The 21,810-nt window shown below is 43.9% G+C and overlaps 1 protein-coding gene across 1 annotated transcript in view; it reads right to left on the reverse strand.

Moving 5' to 3' along the window:
* IGF2R (insulin like growth factor 2 receptor) overlaps window positions 1–13,751 on the reverse strand; it is a 53,603-nt gene extending 39,852 nt beyond the window's left edge. Inside the window, exons 1-5 of the mRNA XM_027453313.3 lie at window positions 13,546–13,751; window positions 7,375–7,508; window positions 2,502–2,626; window positions 749–847; window positions 222–354 (exon numbers count right to left, since the gene is read on the reverse strand). Of these exons, the coding sequence (XP_027309114.3) occupies window positions 222–354; window positions 749–847; window positions 2,502–2,626; window positions 7,375–7,508; window positions 13,546–13,661 (607 nt within the window). The 5' untranslated portion in view covers window positions 13,662–13,751. The remainder of the gene's footprint in view (window positions 1–221; window positions 355–748; window positions 848–2,501; window positions 2,627–7,374; window positions 7,509–13,545) is intronic.
* Between the last annotated feature and the right edge of the window lie 8,059 nt (window positions 13,752–21,810).

Genomic DNA, 21,810 nt, shown 5'->3' on the forward strand with positions numbered 1-21,810 from the left:
GCCCTTCCAGAAGGCAAATATCTCTGAACAGCTCAACAGTTAAGAGAAGAAAACTTGGCTTCACAAAAAGCAGCCTTCAAATCATCAGAAATAGTTTGAAACAATAGTGAAAATCCTAAACCACCAGTCTTCAGTCATGGGACAACCTCAACTGGGGCACTAGAAGAATCATACTGCTAGGAATTTATACTCTGACAGGTGATACAAGCTTGTGTCCACACCTAAGTCCCTGCAGATGTTTATAAACAAGGAATCATCATCATCAGAATCATCCACCAAGTAGTGTCCTGAAATCTTGATGAGAGGATTTAAGTCATGTTTCTTCAAATCTTCATCAAATACATAGCAAGGCACCTAAAAGAACAAGAAAATACATACAATGCAGGCCAATGAAGTCGGGAGAAGTTAGAAACAGGCATTTATAAAAACAATTTAATACATGAAAAAGTCTTTTACTTCTAGAAGCTCAAGTACTTTCAGATAGACTTAAAGCTAGATACACTGGACAAAAGAAGGCATCAGAACTTAGCATATTCCGCTCCAGCTCTTACAGTTTTACTATAAACCATACAGATCTTAAAGGGTTGAAGAACTACCAAAAATTCTCAGCTCCACCAGCTGTTTTATATGCATGTGAAGAAGTCTGGCCTATGGAGGTTGTTAGGATTTATTTGGGGTAGGAGGGCTGGAAAAGTAAGATTGCCAGATCTGTGAAAAGAAATTTCTATATGTATAGTACATGGATTACCTCTTTCACAGGTTTAAACAAGTCTTTCTTGCAAGCAACAAAGGTCCTCCACTCAAAATAGTGCACACACTCTGTTGCTGTTACGAATTCAGGCGTACCCTATTTAAAGGAGAAAGTCATTTTAAGAACAGGCTTCAGTTTTATTTTGTATCGACAGACAGAAATAAATTAATTTAAGAGATTAAGAAGAGAATACAGATCAGATCAAAGCCATACAATTTCTTAATAGCACCTAAATAGCATGACTGTTGTTTGTGCCTTTTATCAGATTTGTTGGTAAACTCATGAAGATGCAGGATGCCAAATCCTTCTCACTCTGCATATGCAAGTTCTCTAATTACCATGTGCCAATCCTAATATGCAAAAATTGTACTACATCTTTTAGAAGCACTTACTTATGCCAACTGATATTGGCAGGAGTACCAGGCACATCTAGTTACTAAAAATGAAAAGACCAATACCTGTGCGTAAAGAGACAAACAGCAAGACTGCATCGTTTACCCGTTCCCTATCTTTCATCCCACAAAGTCTGATTAGCAAGTTCTTCAGCTATATGGAAAGGATACCTCTGAAGTCAGCTACTTTTTTTTTTTTTAAATAGGCTCACATCAAACACTTGCACCTATTTCAGGACAAAGCTTCTACCATAGTTTAAGGCTGGATGCTCAAGTAAATGCCTCTGCTTATAGAAGGAAAATGAGATTTTTTTGCATGCTGTCCCTTCGTCACCTCAGCTAGAAATGCTTTAGCCTATTCAAACAGATACCCTCCTCCATTTAACCCTGCAAAAAGTGCTGGAGACAAGTTGTTCCAGACACTATTACAAAATCTTTTTGCTAGGTCACATGAAAATAGGTGTTACAACTACAGTAACTAGAAGAGGTTTAAAGGTGGTTATGATCTAGTGATATATCTGGAGCTGAGGAACTATTTTTAATTGTTTACAGAATCATCTGCTAAAACAGCACACAGGAAGCCTTTAAACCTCTCTGCTGCACTAGCACCGTGTTTGAATTGGGTACGCTTCCAAAAGAGGGTGTGCAATGGTGTTACCTGTGCCAACAGCAGCCCTGATACATGTTTATCTCTGATACACAAACTTCTCAGTCTGTACAGAATACCAAGCTGGGATATCAGTTAAGTGTTTAGAAGGCGCAACTCCAAAAGCACATGGATATGACCTGAAAAGTGTGTATGCAATTATCTCCATCCAAACTTTAGGCAGATACCCACAAACAACTGCACCCCCAGAAGCCCAGCTAGATGCACAGGCACTCTAAGCTCAACTATGTGCGGACAAAATCTAAAGCTTACTGATGTCATCTATGCTGACTTGCACCAGACATCAGTCTTGTTCAGGACTGTTTTATTAAACAGCCATTCTAGGTCCACAGCTCAGACACAGCCAGTATTGAAACAACTTTCAGTTACAGCACCCAGTTGACCAACTCCTCCATATCACGCTATTAAAATACTACAGAAAAACACGAAGATACAAGTGAAAACATTAAAGACCCAGAAGAGCCTGCGATCAGACCTAAACAGCAGATCTGAAATTATTTTCCAACTTGATTGAATTCTGAATGCTCCTTTGGATCACATCCTTAATTTGGTACCAAAATGTAATTGGCTTTTCCTTAGGCTAAGAAGCTTGTTAATTACTACATCCACTAGTACAGCAAGTCTCTCTAAAAAGCAAGTTAAAAGTACACACTTTACCCATTGAAGATAAGAATAAGTGATTTAGACTTACCAGTGTTTTCCCACACAAGAAGTTAATGTTGCTTTGAATTTGGTGCTGACTGTCTTTCTGTGGGCACTTAGCTGTAGTGTTGAGTTCCAGAAGAGTTTTAGAAGCTCTTTGCAAGTTTAGATCACCTAATATTTGCAAAAAGAAAAGAGGGGGAGAGGTTACAGTACTGTGCTTTTGTGGAAGCTCAACACAAAAGCTCTAAGCTCAAGCACTGAACAGCACAAGACATACTAGTCCACCTGAGAACAGCCTGAACAGAGTACAGCTGCAGACTTCCCTTGCAGTTCTCGTGATCTAAAGTCCAGATCCAAGTTAAGACTGTATTTGATCTCTCTAATCACACATCTACTTCCTCAAGGCTCTGTAAGCAAACACCATTACGAGCTAGCTGCAAGTACCACAACTCCCTCCTTCCTCCCACTAGCTTCAATTTATCAGCTTCTTAGCCTGTCTTTTAAACAGATCGTGTCAGAGAGTGTACTTAATGGGAACTCCATCAGTGCCTGGATGCATCTGCAGCATTAGCATTATCTCCTGCTAAACCCAACGCAGAACCACTACATCCATGCATGTCCTCCTACAGCTCTCATCCCCTTTAGCACAGCCTGCATGCTGCAGGAGGGCTGGGGTCAGCAAAGCTTCACTGCACGTCCCTCTTTCTCCAACACCTGACAGGAAGGGAAAGGGTGAAGCACATTTCAAGTCATGATAAGTGCCAGCTCAAGCTCAGGAATGTTCCCGTTCAAACCCATTTGGTTAGCATTAAGCAAAGTCCTCCACGCTGCCCATTTTTACTAGGTAGATTTTAGTGCTGCAATAAGTTTGGGCTGAACTGCAGAGAACACTATAAAATGCCAATATTAACTGGCTTCCCTCCTTATTTTTTTTTGATGTCTGCACTAGAGATAAAGTCAAATCTGTAATCACTGCAGACAGCAGCTTTGCATCTAGGTCACATGTGAGCCCAGCCACATTTCCCCGCCTGTTAACTCCTCAATCAGGGCAGAACAAACTACGCTGCACCCAATCTGGGGTAATATAGTTCTGAGAGCAAAAGCAGCAGATGTAAATGAACTGGGCAGGAAGAGGATACAAGAAGCTCAAAAACAGTCAAGGCAGTGTTCTGTAGCAACACCTTCCCAACCACTGTTACCAGCTGCCAGGGCTTTCCCTAATGACATTCTTTGGCATCTTTCCATCAGGTTGCCCAGCACTGTTTTCCAGTCCTGTCCCGCACATTAACTGCTTTGAACTGTAGCAGGAGAAAGCTGCTATAGCCACCAAGCTTGCAGGTAAAACTGAAGCAGTGACAGGCAGAACGAGACCTTGACAGCTAGCCCTGAGTACCATAAGGACTGCCCATCGGTGCTGCACATGATCACATCACGCTAACTCTGTTACAAGAAGCTCCATCGAGGTGCTAATACCTAAGCAGGCATTCACTGCACCCCTCTATATATCAGGGTAACAAGACAGACAGAACTCAGTAGCCACCTGCCTTTTCAAGGGAAGGTAAGATTGGAGACTTGTCAGCCCGGAAGGGCAGCATAGACCAAACCTGCTCATACACATGTGCACAGGGATTTGTGCCAGGCTGAGAGCCTGACACAGTGATGCACGTTACCACCATGCAGTTCTATACCAGCCTGCACGCACATGAAAGCTGTCTGAGATCCCTGCCTTTTGTATTTCTTGACACTTACCAAAACATAGCCTTCGGGTTTTTAGGACTATGAGCACTGATGCTGACAGAAGCATCACATAGCCCTCTTATAAACATTAAGAGATGCACACTACTCTGAGAGCAAGATTTCTACTCATTACAACATTGCTTAGAAGATGCTGTCAGTGTCTTCTCTTCTTCACTAGGAGATTTGGTAGGAAGGAAGCCAGCATAGCTTCCTAGTCAAAAGAGGTACATATGGTAACGACATGCACAAGTTATTGAACTCTGTATAAACATGTATGGTTTCAAGCCTCAGTTTAGCCAAGAATTTACAGCAGCAGCTTCTGAGGACCTAACTTAGCCCTCTGTAAGCATTAGCTTTCTCTCAGTTCTGACAACACATTAATTACATTGCTCTAAAGGCCTTGTTAGTCGACTCCAGTTTCCTCAGTTAAAGTGATGTTCAAGAAAAAAACAAGCAAAGCCAGAACATCTTGTTTAATCCAGGGCAACACGCATGCTCTCTCCCCACCCTCATGCATGCTTAAAAGCTACTTTAGGAACTTACAAAGATCATAGCAAGAAACCCTTCAGTAGCACACTGTGAGCAGGGCTGGGAGTAGTCTTACAAGCCACCCCCTCACACTGTCAGCTTCCCATGGATGTCCTTCCTGAGTACCAGTTCTGCAGCAACCTTCCCTACAACAGGCTCCCTCTCCAATCACATTTCTTCATGACTTTTGAGATGCATTCTCTCCTTAAAGTAACACCGCAAGCCAGCTTCTACAGGTCAGAAGAGTTAGCAGTTAAACTTCATTTTACATGGTTGTAGTAGACCAGTATTAATGACACTATTCACAACACTTTTTACGCATTTGTTCCTTCATCTTTTAGGCTGCTTGGGAGGAGAATGTCTTCCCTGATTGCCTTTTAATCAGTCACCCAAGAGAAAGGGGGCATTTAGGTGGCAGCTATCATTTCACGTCCAGCCTGTTGCAGCTGAAAAACTTCATGTTTCACCACTCAGGTTAACACAGTTACAACTAACAGCAGAAATATTGCTGTAACAGCAGTCCAACTAGGTAGAACATCAGTCACTAGGTATCACACCAAATTAAAAAGGTACCAGGTCATTTCCATCCTCTGACATTCAAGAACTATGCGTTCTGCCTATACCCTAAAAGCTGCTCAGGTCAATCAATAAAGCTGAAAACCATTTTCTAGGAGAGGCCTCTGGGATCTCAATGCAACACTGGATGTCCCGCAAATGCAGTTAGCATTGGCCACGAGGCTTCCCTTGCATACAGTTTGATTACAGTCACAGATCATACAGGTCCTGCTCCCACCAAAGTCGAGTTGATTTTATTGCTCCCTATAGCTGTTACCTCTTGCATAGCAAATATTTAAGAGCAAAACTATTGTTTGCAGTCAAAACTCCTCTCTGCAAGAAGGTAGAAATCTGATTAAGCCTGTACCAGACCAAAGTTTACCACTTAGCAAAGTTTATTAGCTGACTTTTTGCTCTTCCTTTCCCCAAGTCAAAACCCTTCAGCTGCACTCAGCACAGGCATGCAAGTAATCTCATAACAGCGGGATTGCTTTAAGACAGGCACATGGCTTAGCTGCCTTGGCTGCTAACCTACAATGGGAGTCTACATCCAGGTAGACATGGATTCAAAGATTGTTCTTCTCTTGCTATAAGTGCCTTGGATTGACAAACAAGCAGCTTAATAATACATCAGCATGACCTCAACTCAGTCTGACAGTGCCGAAGTCCCAATACAACCAAGACAATGTTAAAACAGCTGCTCACGTGCTACTTCATTTTGCATCCACATGCAGCTGAAGACTCAAGAGGTCAGATCCACCTCAGCAGGAAATAAAACTTACACGTTTTGGGAACAAAAATCAGCAGCAGTGGCAAGTGGTCTAGAAAGATGTCATGCTCCTCAGAGTAGAGGACACCACAAAACACAACTGCACTTTGAACTTTGATGCATCAACCAGCCATTCCAGAAAACTCGTGCTTAGATATACTGCACTGCTTTAAAGAACTACAGCCACAAACTGAGGAACACTTCTACTCATCACCCAGTGATTTGAAGTCAGGGTCACAACAGCATGAAAACCACTGATTGACCACAGCCTGAAACCAAAGCATCTCAACAGCTAAGGGAGAGGGGTGGGTAAAAGGGAGGCTGACTAGATGCTGCTCATCTGCACACAGTTGAGAATCTTTTTCCTCACCATCTTCCAGCAACTCAAGCTCAAACACTTCCTGAAGATTCATAGCTTCTCATAAAAGCTGTCTGCCAACAGAAAGCAAAATCGACAAACACAGCCAAATTCAGACATCAGATCTGCAGCAACCGGGATTCAATCTGAGAAGATTGCTTCAGAAAGCTAGCACATGGTTCTGTTTTAAGCAGCAGCCAGCCATGAGAAAACCTCTTTACTGGTATCTGTATGCTACTGCTTCAGTTGCTGAGGTAAAGAAGGAACCTCAGAAGTGAAAAGCATCCATGCAAATCAGTACACAAGTACAGTTTAGACCATGAGCTGCTTTGAACCAGAAAAAACACGCAAAGCATGTGGCCAGGAATATACCAGTTTCATACTTAGATCAGCCCCCTCAAGTCCACCACTCCTTCAGATACCAAGGATGCCTCAGAACTACTGAAGCAGCCACCGGATTTGACACATGGAACTGAAAACAGGATTGTGCACCATTAACTTCCTTTGGGTAACAACTTAAAGATATCCCAAAAGCTAAGCAATACAAGACTGCATTACAGAATGTCACCTAACCCTGGTGAAAGAGCTAATTTAACATCAGGCTAGGCTGCGATACAGTTTAGATCCCTAACTCAAGCTTTTCCTATGTCTGGTATCAAGCTTCAGATGAGGATACACACCAAATAGGATACAACCTACCACAGGTAGTTATTTCTACTTGGGATAGTGCTGCACAGTTTCCCGCTGTAGATTTTTGTTAACTAGATGAGGAGATAAACTTCACTGTCCTGTCAAGTAATCATCTGAAATCACATTTTCTCAAATTTACATAGTAAATCTACAACAGAATGAAGTGCTAAACTGTTCTAAGAAAAATCTTTGCTAATACAAAGAAGCTTGGAAAAATAGTTATAAGACCATCCATTAACATGACTCTGGATCACGTAGAAGGAAAGACACTTGTTTACTTACCTACTGACGTATAATTCTTCTTATTGATGTCATATGCACAGACTGCACTCGTTCTCCCACACTCTTCAACACCAACACAGAAGTTTATTTTATAAAGTACATGTCTGTCTGTATCAATTGCTTCCCATGTGTAACTGAAAAGAAAAAAGCACCTGGGTTAGTATCCACATTCCCTGCTGCCATCCTCTAGGCCCCAGCCCCTGAAGCAACCAAGTTGCAAAGTTAAGCACACCACTACACCAAGTTGCTTGTTTGTGTTCTGTATCAGTATCAGAAATAGTTGTTACTGTGTCATGGCCAAGAACAAAACAGAGATACTTCTCTAGTACCTAAATGTTTCCCACATTTCCTGCAGTACCCAACCAACCCCTCTCCCACCCTGAAATCCCTGAGAAGGGGTACTGTGAGCAGGTACATCACAGGTGGTTAACCTTTCTCCTTGAGAGCCTGACCAATTTGTCAAATCCCTTAGGCCAGCTGCACACCACTGCCTTTCAGCAATACCCAACAACAGCGTAAAATCCTCAAGTGTAAGCAGACTGGAGCAGCAGGCCACGTCCTGAACACCAGCAGCAAATCCATCTAGCTACAAGGGAAAATCTGGGTCTGAGATTCTTACAGCACTCAGACAGAAAGACACAAACAACGCTTCCCTGGACTATCTGTACCTCTATGCACTTGTATATACAACTCCACATTCCAGGGACAGCTTCTGAAGGGTAACGTCAGAAGCTGAAAAGCAAGCAGAGCTATCCACGAGGGACAAAAAGGGATCGTGACAGCTAGCTACAGCCATGTCAGAAAACCATCCGAGCAAAATCTGATAAAGGAGCATACCACTCTAGATAACACAGTGGGGAATAAATCAGAGCAAGACAACAAAACCAAAAAATGTACTGCACTTCTGAGGCTGAATAAGGCCTAACTTCCCTCATCACAAGCACCGAGACGACGGCGCGGATGTGATGAGCTGCATGACACGGCATTGCTCACTTTGGAGCCGTGCCCGGGTCAGCTGGTTTTGGTCAGGAGCTCTCCAGACGGGCTGGCCTCCTAGCAGGGAGCACCGTCCAGGCGCTGTTAGAGGCCCAGCTCAGCAGACATGTATCGTCGGCTTGGCTCTGAGCTCTCCCAGTTCTGGCAGGAGCGCGCATCCTCTGGATTGAGCTGATTTCTGCAGCGTAAGAGATCCCCCAGCTTTCCCCCTCCATCTGAAACAGCAACTTCAGTGGGATTTGATGCAGACTCGTGCCATCGGAAAAACAAAGGCAACACAGCAGCTTCCTAGGCATTCCTGATATTTACAATTCACCTAAGGTTTAATGAGTCTAACCCAAAGAAGCATTTGCCTTCATCTACAGATTAGTCCCAAGCCTATCAAGGAGGCTCAGCTCCCCTCTCTCAGCTACCAAAAGTTGACCAGAAGCTTCACCCCCAAGGTTCGGCTGCCTCCACCTCGACCTGTAGGCGCTACCTCACTCGGCACTGCCATACCCCAGCCCCCCCAGGAGGAGAACCCACCACTCTCCTGCCACTTCAGAAGCCCAGTTCTTAGACAAGGATGGGGCAGCAGCAGCTCAGCTCCTGTATTCTGTTTTTTTGAATCCTCTGAGAGCTCCTCTGAAATCCAGCGAATCTCATCTCTAATCAAAGAGCCAGCAGAATACCACACAATTTTCCATGCAATTGCTGAGTAGAGGGCTCTTGGCTTCCCTGTGGTACAGCAGCCTTAATTTCAATCTGCTAGTGGCTGGAACAAGTCAGGGACAAATACAAGAGCTCCCTCTGTAAACTGAAAATCATCATCTTATTACAGGAAGAGAAAGCTCAGAGAAACCCCAACACACCAGGTACTGAGTCATACCTGAAACACTAGTGAAACTATTTTTTAGTCAGATCAAGGATCAGATTCAAGGATTGTGTCTCAATCCTAAGCAAACACTTGCCATTGTTCTTTCCTCCCAGGTACACAGAGTTGACATTTTACAATCATACTGATTAGCTCAGAAATGCAAGAAAGTGGCTCAGAAATGGACCATCTCTGTGCAGGAAGATGATGCCAATTAAGTTATAGTAGAGAAAAACCAGGAAGGGAAGAAAACCTGACAAGGCAATCACACAGAATAAGTTGGAAGAACCTGACTTCAAGAGCTCTGAAAACAGAAATTAAGACTAAAATCATTTTTTCCTCCATCAGAAAATGTGTTTCAATCAAAACACAACTGTAAGAGGAGGTCCTGGAAATTCCACATTCTGCTGAAAAACTCCCAAAGGCTCCAGTGCTCTTTTTGACTTGTTTCAGCAGATTACAAAAGAGGCAAAGAATGACATTTTTTGATCAAGCTGGAGTGTTCTTCAACACCCGTAGAGAATTTGGAAACTAAAGTTTGTTTGTGAACCAACAAGAATCCGAGTCCTTCATACAACAGAATTATCAATATATTAGAGATTAGTTCCTTGCTTTCCCAGTTCCTTGTTATGAAACACCAACATCAACACCTTAAAGTCCTCTCAACCACGTGCCAGAAGCAGAAGAGAAACAAGATGAGAACGCTTACAGAACTGCAACAAAACGGCTGCTGAAGTCAGCCGCTCTCCGGCCCGTCACAGACCCCTATACAAGGAAGTCAGAGGAATTTTTCTGAACAATCCAGGGCAAGTAAACGTGGGATTTCTTGTTTCATCATGTTCCAAACCACACCTTCAACGGCACACACAAATGAAAGCCTACCCTGGTTCCAGAGCACAGTTATTTCAGGAAAGCTGAAAGGCCTTTTCTTTAAAAGAACGGGGACAGAAGGAGGAGATCTGTTCATTGCACTGACCAAACACACCAGAGCTGAACAGCAGACTGGATGTAGTCTGAGCAGCTGTTCTCAACTACCAGCTGCAAAATGCACATCCACAGCGAAAGAAATAATTATTTATTTCACAAGTAAAGCTCCTGACATGCAATGAATGCCCAGGGATAGGATCTCACTGCAGCCCCATGGCATGTGCTCTACTTTCCGATGCTTACAAACTGATCTCTGCCATCAGGGAAACAGTCTGTCTGCAATCACTTGGCCACAAACTGATCTCTGCCATCAGCTAAACACAGTCTGTCTGCAATCACTTGGCCACACCAGCTGCAGCTGAGCCACGTGAGCTGCCTTCCTCCAGCTGCTCAGCAGACACCTCCTGCCAGCAGTTACTCGTCCTGCTTGGCCCCTTACCTGGTCCAGCCAAGGTCATGCAGCTAGCAAAGAGCTGCCACCTGAAGTGCTAAGGATATCCCAAATTAATTCTAAGGGAGCTGTTACAGCAGCAGCTCTGACAAGCAATAGACTCGGTTATAGGGGTGGAGAGTGCATGAGCATTAACCTCACTGCCTGCTCCGGGCTGCAGCTAGAGCCAAAGCAGCAAGAACAACCTGAGGAGAAAAAAAAAAATACCTGGTCATTTCCAAAGCATCGCTTCTTGACAGGCTGCAAACTCAGCTTGTGCTCCACCACAAGAAGAACCAGAAAAGCCTCCAGTGCCACCACTCCCCGAGGCATCCCCAGCTCCTGCAGACCCCCAGGAGAGGAGCAAAACCGCACACTCGTGCCTCACACCACCCAGGCAGCCACTTCTGCTGCCATTCAAGAGCTGTGAACAAAGGCAGTTCAGAAGTATCCACCTTGACATTAGTTGCAAAATAGCTAGTTCTGCTGAAATTACATGACAGCACCTGTTTCCAGATAGCCCACAGTTGGTTTTATCTCACAGTTACAGGCCTGAAACAGATCCACCTCCACCTTGCAGGGGAAGTTCCCCTCTTCTTTGCCTTCCCCATTGCTTATTTCTGGCCTCTGCTTGCGACACAGTCTGGATGCAAGAACTGCTCTGCCCCTGAATTACCTCAGCACAAACAACAGGTGCGTGCTCAAGTGCACAGAGGAGAGGAGCCAGCCCCAGGCCTGGCTCACTGGGCACAGGAGGCAGCAGCAGGCAGGGAGGATCCCCTGCTGGAGGCAGCACCAATCCAGGCTACAGCTGACAGTTGTGCAAGCAGTGTCCAAACACGTACTTGGATTGGACTTGCCCGCAGGTCAGTCTTTCCAGCTACCTAGCTTTATGTCCTTGCTTCAGTGTCTTAAAGAAAGTTAAAATACTTTCTAACAAATCCTAAGCTCAATAAAGCACTTGGCATTTTTTGACAAAGCAAAGAAGCAAAAAAGTAGCATGAAAAGGGAGAGGAGCATCAGTGAGTTTAGTTTACCTTGGGAATGAGCAGCTCCGGTGCTGAAATCAGCAGCTTGCAGAAAGGCCGTCAGCTCGCATGCACCATTTAACCTGAACCACAAGCCGCTTTGGGGTTTGAATGGTAGCGAACCACCCCAAATGCAACGAAGCATGGGACAGCTACCGCCACCATTTTCATAATCACCCTCAGCTTCCTGGTTCTCAAACCCCATGAGATGCCTGCTAGGAAGGCACACCCCCACCCTAACAGCTACAGGGCATGGCTAGAGAGAGGCAGGCATTGCTCTCGAGGGAGGCACTGCCGGCTCCCTTTGCTGAAGGGGCACGACAGCCAGACCACCCAGCACAGAGGTGAGAAACCTACAACAGTGGGACTGGAAAGTTGATCCCTCAGTCACTGTGCACCCATACAGTCTTGTGCCCAGCACCTCCTCAGTATGAAAACATTGCAGAGGCGAGACTGAAACCAGAAGACTTCTGCGAGCAGGTTCAACCAGTGCGATCGCAAGCTCACAGGCTTGGGAACAGTTTCCAGGATGATGATTTGCAATCAGCTTAGATGCAGAACTTCCCACAGAAATCACCATTAGATGTGGCTAACGTTTTAGCATAAACATGCACAGAGCAGGTTTGTTTCTGTATCAAAGAAAGCTCTCCCTAGAAGAAAACCACAGCTTGAATGGCACAACATACAAAACTGCTGCTGTACTTCAAGAGCTGAGAGAACACTTACTGTGTATCCCTACTCATGCTTAGCTCCGCTCTGCTTTACCTGTCACCTTTTCCGATCATCACACATGGCACATGTCTTCAGGCAAGTTCTCTGACAGGCACATCATGCGTAACAGCCTTACGGTTACACCACATGCCCTTCAGCTTTCGATCCTTGCATGCACTTTGACATTTCACCTTCTGCGATACGGTCTAAACCACATCTACTACATCACATCACAGAACGTGTGAGAAAGGGAAGAGCAATGCGAGGTTCAAACATGCAAGAGCTCTAGGAAGCCAATGTGCTGAGAAGTCACACTGAGGCCATTGCAGTGGCAAATTCCCAGGCCTATGAAGCAACCATGGACATATGCAAATAAGTCCAGTAACGAGTTATTTATGACATCTCCCATTTAAGTCTGTCGAAGCACTTAATAGAGCTGAGCAAGTTCACCTACAGGTCATCTTGTGCTCGGGGCATGCCTCTTCTCTGAGGCTAAGCCAAATGCTAAACCCAAGGCTTCTAACAGCATGAGAGCGTGCTGTGGTTCCAGGACAAGTGCTGAAAGGAGCAAACACACTGCTCTGGTCATTCTCACTACTAGCTTCATATATCCAACCAAGTCCTCTGTATTCTTTCCCAGGTGCTCACATTGCAGCAATCCTAGAGGCGACTGAGCAGAGAAGATAAACACAGCTAATTGCAAGTCACATGGCCACAGGGCCAGCTTCAGGAGCAGGCGAGAACAATAGCAAAAGCGTGACGACACTGGGCACTGCAAGCCACGACACTCCACAAAGTTTCAGAAAAAGCAGAGCAGGTCTGTCCTTCCTTCCCCACACTGCCCAAGCCTGCCTGCAGTACGGCCACCAGAGGCAGGCAAAGAAACAGACTCAAAGCTCAAGCAGCCCTCACACTTCAGTTCCTGCGGACAGAAGCTCTGGCAGCTTTCTGCCCCACTGCAAGCGGCCCTTCCTCCCCTGCGTGCCGACCTGCTCTGATTTATTTACAGGCAGCACAGCACCTGCCCCCCTCCGCAGCCTTCCCCTTCTTGCCACTGGCACGGCGGGGTAGGGCAGGGCCGCTGCAGCCCGCAGCGGCCTGGGCAGGGGCCGGGCCCGGCTCCGGGGGCAGCCCCCAGCCACAGCGGCCCCGCTCCCCGGGCCTCAGCCCGCCCGCGGCCGGGACACACGGACACGGACAGACGGCGGCGCCCCCCCGCCACCCACCTGCACAGCTCCCGGTAGGCGTCGCCGAGCACCGGGGGGGGCCCAGCCCCGGCTCCCCGCTGCAGGAGGAGGCCGAGGAGCGGCGGCAGCAGCAGGGCGAGGCCGGGCAGCGCCATGGGCTCGGCTCCGCGCTCCGCTCGCCGCGGCCCTGCCGACGCGGCCCCGGCACGTCAGGCGGCGCCTCACGTGACCGCCGCCCGCACGTGACGGCGGCGGGAGGGGCGCGCGCCACGTGACGCGCGCCCGCCCCGCCCTCTCTCCGCGCCCGCCGCGGTAACGGCTGAGGCGGCCGTTGGGGGGTAACGGCCGCTCGGGGTAACGGCCACGCGTGGCCTCAGCCCCGGGTCCCCTCCTGTCTGCTGGCACAAGGGGGTTCAACGCTATTCAGCTCAGAAGTTCGGCCCAACAGAATAATAAGCTGTGGGGAAAATAAACAAACACACACAAACATATTGGTTTTCTGCTGGCTCAGCAATAGCAGCAGCTTAGTGAAAGGATGAATCCTGTACGAGGGCAAACAAGTGAGAGGAGAGGGGAGGAAGAGGAGGAGGGATGAATGCAAAGGGTTGGCTACGTGCCATTACCCGTTCCAGTTTTGTATCACTGTATCACGGATCCCTGCCAACCCATGAAGTTTTGTTTCAGCCTTCAATGGATTCCTTAAAGATCCAAATCTGCTTACCCAAGAATCCCAGATGTCTGGTTTTTAAATTCTAGCCTATATAGTTCAAGGACAAGCCTAATGGCATGTACTCGAAGCCTCAGTGAAAAAAGAAAAAAAAAAAAAAAAAAAGTAGACAAAAAGGTATACTGAGTCTATTATTTCGGTGAATTTTTTTAATTTTGTTGTTCTGCTAGCTGTACCAACATCACTCACTCTATACAGAGCAAATCCATTAATCCATTAGACTTAACAGTAAATTCCAGTAAATTCCATCTCTTTTCTAAGTTGCATTAAAACTGTATTAACCACGAAGTTCACTGCAGGCATTAGTGCTAATCAAGCTTTATTCCTGAAATGATCTTTTTGTATGTTTAAACACGAGAGTGACTCCACTGAAGACAATGAGACTACTCACCTTGCTGATGTTAGGAATGTGAATAAAGGTCTGCAGTGTCAGGGCCCATGAACAGTTCGTGTCAGTTATCTGATAAGAGCTAGTTCTAAGTTGTTTGCTGATAAAGGAAAGAAGAAGGTTACAAGCAAGTTGCATTCTTCATTCTGCATACTGCTTTGTATGCGCTGACCCCTGTATTTTGCACAAGGCTCAGAGATTTCAGAGCAGTGTCTTTGCATACAGAGAAAAGCATGTGAAAAGCTACCTAGCAGGGAGGAAAGAAGTTGAAAAGGCAGAAGACAGTCCTAGTTCTTCCCATTTTTTTCTCCAAAGGGGGAAAAAAAATAAATAAATAAATAAAATAAAATAAAAAAAGGAACCATACTGGTATATATGCATTCATCAACCCCTAGCTAGAAAGGGAAAAAAAAATGTCCTCTAATTTGCAGTATTAATACATAAGCATTCATCAACCTCAACCTAGTAATGAATCGAAGTTGCCGCACAGCAAGGGTGGCTGTGGAGCTGCATAAACACTGAAATATAATTGTAAATACGAATTTATACAAAACTCTTTAACATAAATTTTAAAAGTAAAAGATTATTCCGGGGTGAGAAATCTCACATGCAGATTCTAAGCCTGCAAACTTTTCAATTTTCTATATACATGTATTTTCCTTAACTTTTATAACCCAGGGATTCCAGCAGTTCTCAAGATCCATGGGATTTCTCCCATGCTTAAAGCTAAGTGCATGCATAAACATTTGCAGGAGCTGTGTGTCAGTCATTTATATACCCTAAACTATGTTTTGCCAATACAGCATGGCAGGACTGTTTCATTCTGAATATCTTTTATAAATAATAATTTACCAGCCATGTTTAATGATATTGGCATCCCAGCTTGTTGGGTGCTGTGGGGCAGTGTTAAAATACTCTGGAATGTAATCTCATAATCTTACCTTTTCCTCGGGAGTGGCTCGGCATGATGACTGATAGTTAAGTTGCAGTACATCCCAAAGATCCGAAACTCTTACAGAAGCTTCGTAGTTGCAGATGATTTTCAGTAGACAGGGTTTCATGAATCAGAGATGAATAAACAGGTACTCTAGGATTCTTCCTTGCGTCTTGCCTGGTCTCAGATGTCGGAGTCATTTCATGTTCTGATTCACACTCTTACTTCATGTGGCCAGTATCGGCTGCGAGGTACAGGCTGCCTCAGAGGCAGCTCGCCTCTACTCTTATCGTCTCAGTTCCCTTTAAGACTCGTATCTGATCTCTCTGCCTTTTCAATAAATAGGAACAAAAACTCTTTGAGAATCAAGAGCTGTTTTTACTTTTGATTCTGGGAAGTTCTTTCTCCAGTGAGATTTGGACAGTTTATTTCCAGCTGTCTGTATAATAAAATAATTATTTTTATACTATGTGAAAACTATTCCTAAGATTCTTGCACGGAGCTATGCTGTTCTACAGAAAGCACAGTGGCACTGCTCATCTCTTTTTTCCATTTCTCTTGCTCTCTACACCTAAACTTTTGTCTTTCTGATGTTATACCTACTGTCAATATGCCCTTGTTCTATTTTGCGGCTCACTGGATCTTTCACCACCCATCTAATTCTTTTCCTTCTTTTCCCATTCTGCTTCTGCTCTTCCCTGGTCCTTTCTCTTTAGCTTTTTCCAAAAGCAAGCCCTTGATGAGCTTTAGCTCCTGATTTGTTGTGATGAGTTAGCCTGCTTTACAGCATTTCAAATAAGACTGCTGAGAGGAGGAAAACAGCGTTTGATGACCTTGTTTTGCAGACATAGGTTTAGGCTTCCCGATGCAGTTACAGAGATAATTAATGACATTTCCTAATCTAGCTGATATTGTTCAATGAAACTGTGAAAGGATATCAACTTTGGTCTAAACACGTTGACTTTATCTGAAATCTTTGTCATGCTGGGAAAGTTCTTACATGGTGTATTCAGCGTGAGCTCTGTTTTGTGCTGCGCCTTGGAAGACAGCCCCTGTCAGGGCTGTTCCTGAGTCACTGCCTGAGCAAGTCTGCATCAGCGCTTCGGTATTTCTCCATCTCTTTTCTTCACATCCTTGGTCTAGATTCTGAGGACTATGGCTCTTGACTATTTGTTCTTGGGCCAGAATATTGATATTTCTTAATGTTTAAGGATCTGAATTACCAGCTAGGGCCTAGGTTACTCCGTGGACATTCACCAAGTAAGGCAAGAACTGTAAAATACAAACCACTTCACCAGAGTTAACCAATGGTACTTTCACTGGTAGTCAAAGAAATTCCACTCTCTCAAGTCTTAGATATCAGAGGAGCATGGTCTGATTTCTCTGCTATTTCTCTTCCATTTGGAGCATCTACAAGAAAATTAATGATTTAACCTCAAAGCACCTTACAAAGGCAATAAATGTAGAGTGAAAGACTGTTCAGTGTTTTAAACATTATTGCCCAGTCCAGTGATTTAACTTTGGGGCACTTTGACATCAGTGGAGCTCTTCACGCTGTGGCCTGGTCTTCTCCCACAGGCTTTGGTCTCTGTGGTCTCCTGTGGACGGTCATGTTGGAGCTAACCACCACCTTTAGTTCTGTGACCTCTGCCAGTACCAGACAGGCGTGCAACACTCCCCTGCTCTTGCTGAGATCACCCTGTTCTCAGAGCACATTCTTGCAGATGAGCAGATATAAATGTGGTGGTAGCAAACAGCCCCCAGTTGCAAGGTAGGCTCAGGGAAGAAAAACATCCCCACATGCATTTGTTATTTCAGAATTATTTGCCTCTTTCCCCCTTCTGACTTACATTTCTCAGTTATCTCCGAGACTCCTCCTTTTCCTATCTGTTGTCATTAATCATGCACTCTAAATATATCACCATCTCTTTTTAAATATGATCATCTATCATGTTTTGCTCTCCAGTGACATGATTTTTCCATTCACTTTTTCACTTCTGGAGATGATCTGTTGCTCTTTCCTGCATGTGGGACCTCATCTATAATATATATTTCTCCATGTAAGTTGCAGCTCAGCACAGAAAGATGTGATAATGGAAACTCATGGATGCTCCCTCATCTGCAGTAGCTAGAAATTGCATCTGATGTGCCTGAAACCAGTAGTGGTTCCTCTGCTATGAGAAATGTTAGCTAGTACAAAGGTTTATAAAGACCACTTGCCTTGGCAAAAAACTGTGGGTATCTGTTGTGAAGCTGAAGTGAACAAATGAAACTTGTTACACCTGGAAGACATACTACCCCATGGTGCTGTATTTTTGTCCTGAGACAGTGACAGAGATAATAAGCAACTTTCCTTTCTCTAATTCAGGAGCTGTTTCACCTATTTCATTAGTACTATGTATGACAATAAACTGTCATCTGCTCCATCTTAATTGTCACAAGGTAGCTGATAAATGTCTTTTTTGCTTCTTTTTTCCCGGCCCTGTGTGGTGTGACTTTTTTTCACTTGTAATTGAAGGACATTGAAATGGAAATGCCATCTCCATCAAAACACTCATGAATTAACAGATTTCATACACAGCAGGGAAACGACTGAATCAATTTTGTTTAAAGGACAACAGCTCAACCTAAATTTTCTTTCTTAATGTTCCTCTCAGGGGAAAGAATCTATGCAAGACATTGCTTGCATAATGTGCTATTTGTGGAGGACTAAAATATGTGGTATAATTTATTCAGTTGATTTTTCTTCCCCCTGTCTTGCTAGCATGTATTTGTATATTATGCCCATATATACACGTTTATTTTCATAGCCACATCCGTAAATATGCCCATGCCTGTATTAAATGTCTTACAGACGTGCATTTTATTTCCATTATATTTTTACGTAAAATATTTTAAGGCATCTGAAGCGGAAGAATAAGAAATAAGGTTACATGTAAACTCATTTAGAATAAAAGCACCATTCCACTGTCTAACAATTGGTACTACATTTCTCTCTATGTTTTATATTCACAAGTATCTGAAGTAAACAGTGTAGAAGAAAACAGATACCAATAGCAGCGTATGTATGAAGGCACATGTTAAGCCATAACAGGATTAATGCCAAATAACAATATTGTTTAAATGGTTCGATTAAAAATTATAATAATAGATTGCACCTGTAGATCACAAGACAAATAGGACATATCCAGAGTAAGTGCAGTTTTGAATCTGTAATATGTCCAACTAAGTCAGTGGAAGTAATGACATTTTCCTTAACTATTTTTCAATTAGAAACTGATCCAAGAGGAAAAGAAACAGAAGACATGTAAATATTATAGTGAACATGCTAAGAAATATGCGTCGCATCTGTATGTGATGACAACACATGACAACAGTCTTGAGCAGTTTTCCAGCATTTTCTCATTTACTGACATGAAATCTAAAGATATGACAAGTGTTATCATGGGGAAGGAAATCTTACAGATCCACCTAACTGAAGTGAACAAAAAATTGTGGGTGGAAAATTTACCAGTGCTAAATATTGGTATTTCCAGACAGTTATTTCCTTAGCAGCTGAAATAAAGTAATATTAGGAAATACTGTGTATGATGTTCCCAAAACAGGATAGATAGTTTGTGCCACACAAGACAGAAAATAGTTTCTTTCTGTACATGTACATTCCTCTTCACAGTGCTGTGATGTGCACCTGAGCCTTACAGCACGTGCTCTGAAACAGGCGTTGTTATGCTTTCTGACATAACTAGCACTAGCTGGACTTTGAAGCCTTCAGCAAAACTGCTTGGAGGGCTTCTCTGCACTTTTATTCTTGTTGTTCGACACAAAGTAATAAATGAAGAGCCTGACACTGTGTTGGATGATGGACAGTGGTATGGAAAGCTCTTTTTCAATCCACCTGGCCAAGCTGAGGAAAGTAATGGCTGTAGTTGCTCTGAATAGATGAGGTGGGAAGCATCAGAGCTCAGCAGAATTTGGCAAGCCTTACGCTACAGTCAAACTGGGGGAAGTATGACTGAAGTACACAGTAGAAAACTCAGTATGGATACAAAGCTGAGAGATGAAGGGCACATATTTTGCTTGTAACTAGCCAAAGACTTAAAAGCACAGCACTGTAGGCTTAAAGTCTTCTGCTGTAGTGATTAAAGTAGGGAAAACCCCCAGGACAGCATGCACAGCAGCTGAACGCTCCTCTGAGAGGAGGTGTCATACCCAGACTGGGAAAAATAGAGATAAACATTTTGCAGTGCTGAAAGCTGCCAAGAAGCACAGGCCAGTGCTGTGCTCAGAAAGATTTGTGCTAATGGGTAAATGAACCAAGAGGGAGCTCATAACAAAGGAAACGGTTGGCAGAGCTGTGTTTACAGAGGACCTCAGTCACGCCAGGGTTAGCAATAGAGGCATTGTGCATTGCTCAGGTGCTGGTCTGACTGGCTTGGCCTGGCCGCTGGCTATGGCAGAGGTCCCTTCCCTCGCCTTGCCCAGGGAAAAAGTTATCAGAATTAGACCCCTGCCCCCTCAAAAATAATAATGAAAAATGTTTTTACATATTTGTTTTCACAAACGTCATTTCCCTTTGCTGTAGTATGTAGCAGTACGTTCAGTGAGCTCAGAGTTTGTGTTCATCTGAAAATTTCCTTTGCAGGAGAGATGGTTTTCCCCTAAAAATAACAAAATAAGCTATATCTCACAGACATATGTTACTCTTTCAGACAAAAAATAAATCCAGATAGACCAAAGACAGCATGGAACATAAAACATCCTCCTCTGATGTGTACAAGCAATTTTTTTTTTCTTTTGGGATAGAACAGTGACTCCAGGGTGCTCAGTCCATTTTCTGCTCATAGCTGTTAGAGATTTTTCTTCTCACTGTAGACACTTTATACATGAAAATGGTTGCTTCTATAAATATTTTGATGTAATTATTCTTTGTCTTAACCATCTCTTACCATTTATTATTAATATTTATTTGCTAGAATATCAATTTGCCATATTTGGCAATTTGGTCTATATTCAGCATAAAGTAAATACTTAATGGGGTAAATAAATACATTATTTAAAATAATTCCTAGTCCAGATTAAATCACTTCTCTCTCTTCCCTACCCACTACCCCTCTGTGGCAAAACAGATCTCTCTCTCTCAGGTGAAAGACTCGAACAGGATTCCACACCTTTGCACCATTAGCTTCTTTGTCTGCCGGGATGACAGCGATGACCCATTGATTTTAAGAAGAAATAAATCTATGAGAAAAAAAAAATAACAGAAAAAGAGAATGTGCAAAGCTTTTAACCAGTTTCAGAGTAGGTTTTATTAAAGGGTTCATGTACTGTTCTTTTTGCAAATTGGCGAGCTAAGGCAATATGATTTATAAATGACTTTTTTAGTGTCACTCCGTAAGCCGTGGACACAAGTGGAAAAATAATAGTTTCCTGAGCCCTAGCTCAGCAAGTCAACCTACTGAATCAGACTTCAGGTAGCTAGAGTTTCCTTTATTACCATTATCTATATTTCAAAGCTGCCTTTGCTATCTTCTTTCCAGTTCCTCAAGGAAAATGAATTCCTCGTGATAGACATTAGAGCAGCGAAGTGACAAGGCTTTGTAACACCAGGTTATTTCATAGAGCATACCTGTGAAGTCAGTGAACCTCACATTTGAGTCTTTCCTTCCTTGTTACAGCAAATTCCAGACCATGCCTTCTACTGACACTAGCAAAAGCAGCAGCCTCACCACCGTTGGGTCACTGCTGGGAAGTGGTTTGTGTACACCTCAGCACGGCACACAAATATTGGGCTGCAGGAGCAGTCTGAGGGCCGTGCAGGAACTATGGACACTAACAGGTCTAGGAAGTGACAGCTCAAAACAACCAAAAGGAGGATATTTTTCAGAAAGCATTTAGTTAGACTGTGAAACAGAATATTGAAGATATCAAAAGCTTGTATGGCTTCCAGTGGAGTGGATGGCCTCCAGTGGAGTGGATGTATTTGTCCAAGAGAAATCCATTGAGGGTTGCAAACTACAAAGACTTCTAGACCATGAGGTCTGAGATGAAAACTGTCAAAGGCTGGGAGAGGATGAGAAGAAAGCATGATGATTTATGTTTCTTCTCCCCTGTGCACATCTGCTTGTGACCACTGCTGGAGATAGGATTTGAGGCCAGATGGACACTGCCACACTCCCTCCCTTCTCCTGTCCTACCTTCCCTGTTTCTGAAACAAATGAAGCAAGGATTTTGTATTTACTATGTACCAGCATCAGG

This window comes from Anas platyrhynchos, chromosome 3, assembly GCF_047663525.1.
Source record: "Anas platyrhynchos isolate ZD024472 breed Pekin duck chromosome 3, IASCAAS_PekinDuck_T2T, whole genome shotgun sequence".
Classification (NCBI taxonomy): domain Eukaryota; kingdom Metazoa; phylum Chordata; class Aves; order Anseriformes; family Anatidae; genus Anas; species Anas platyrhynchos.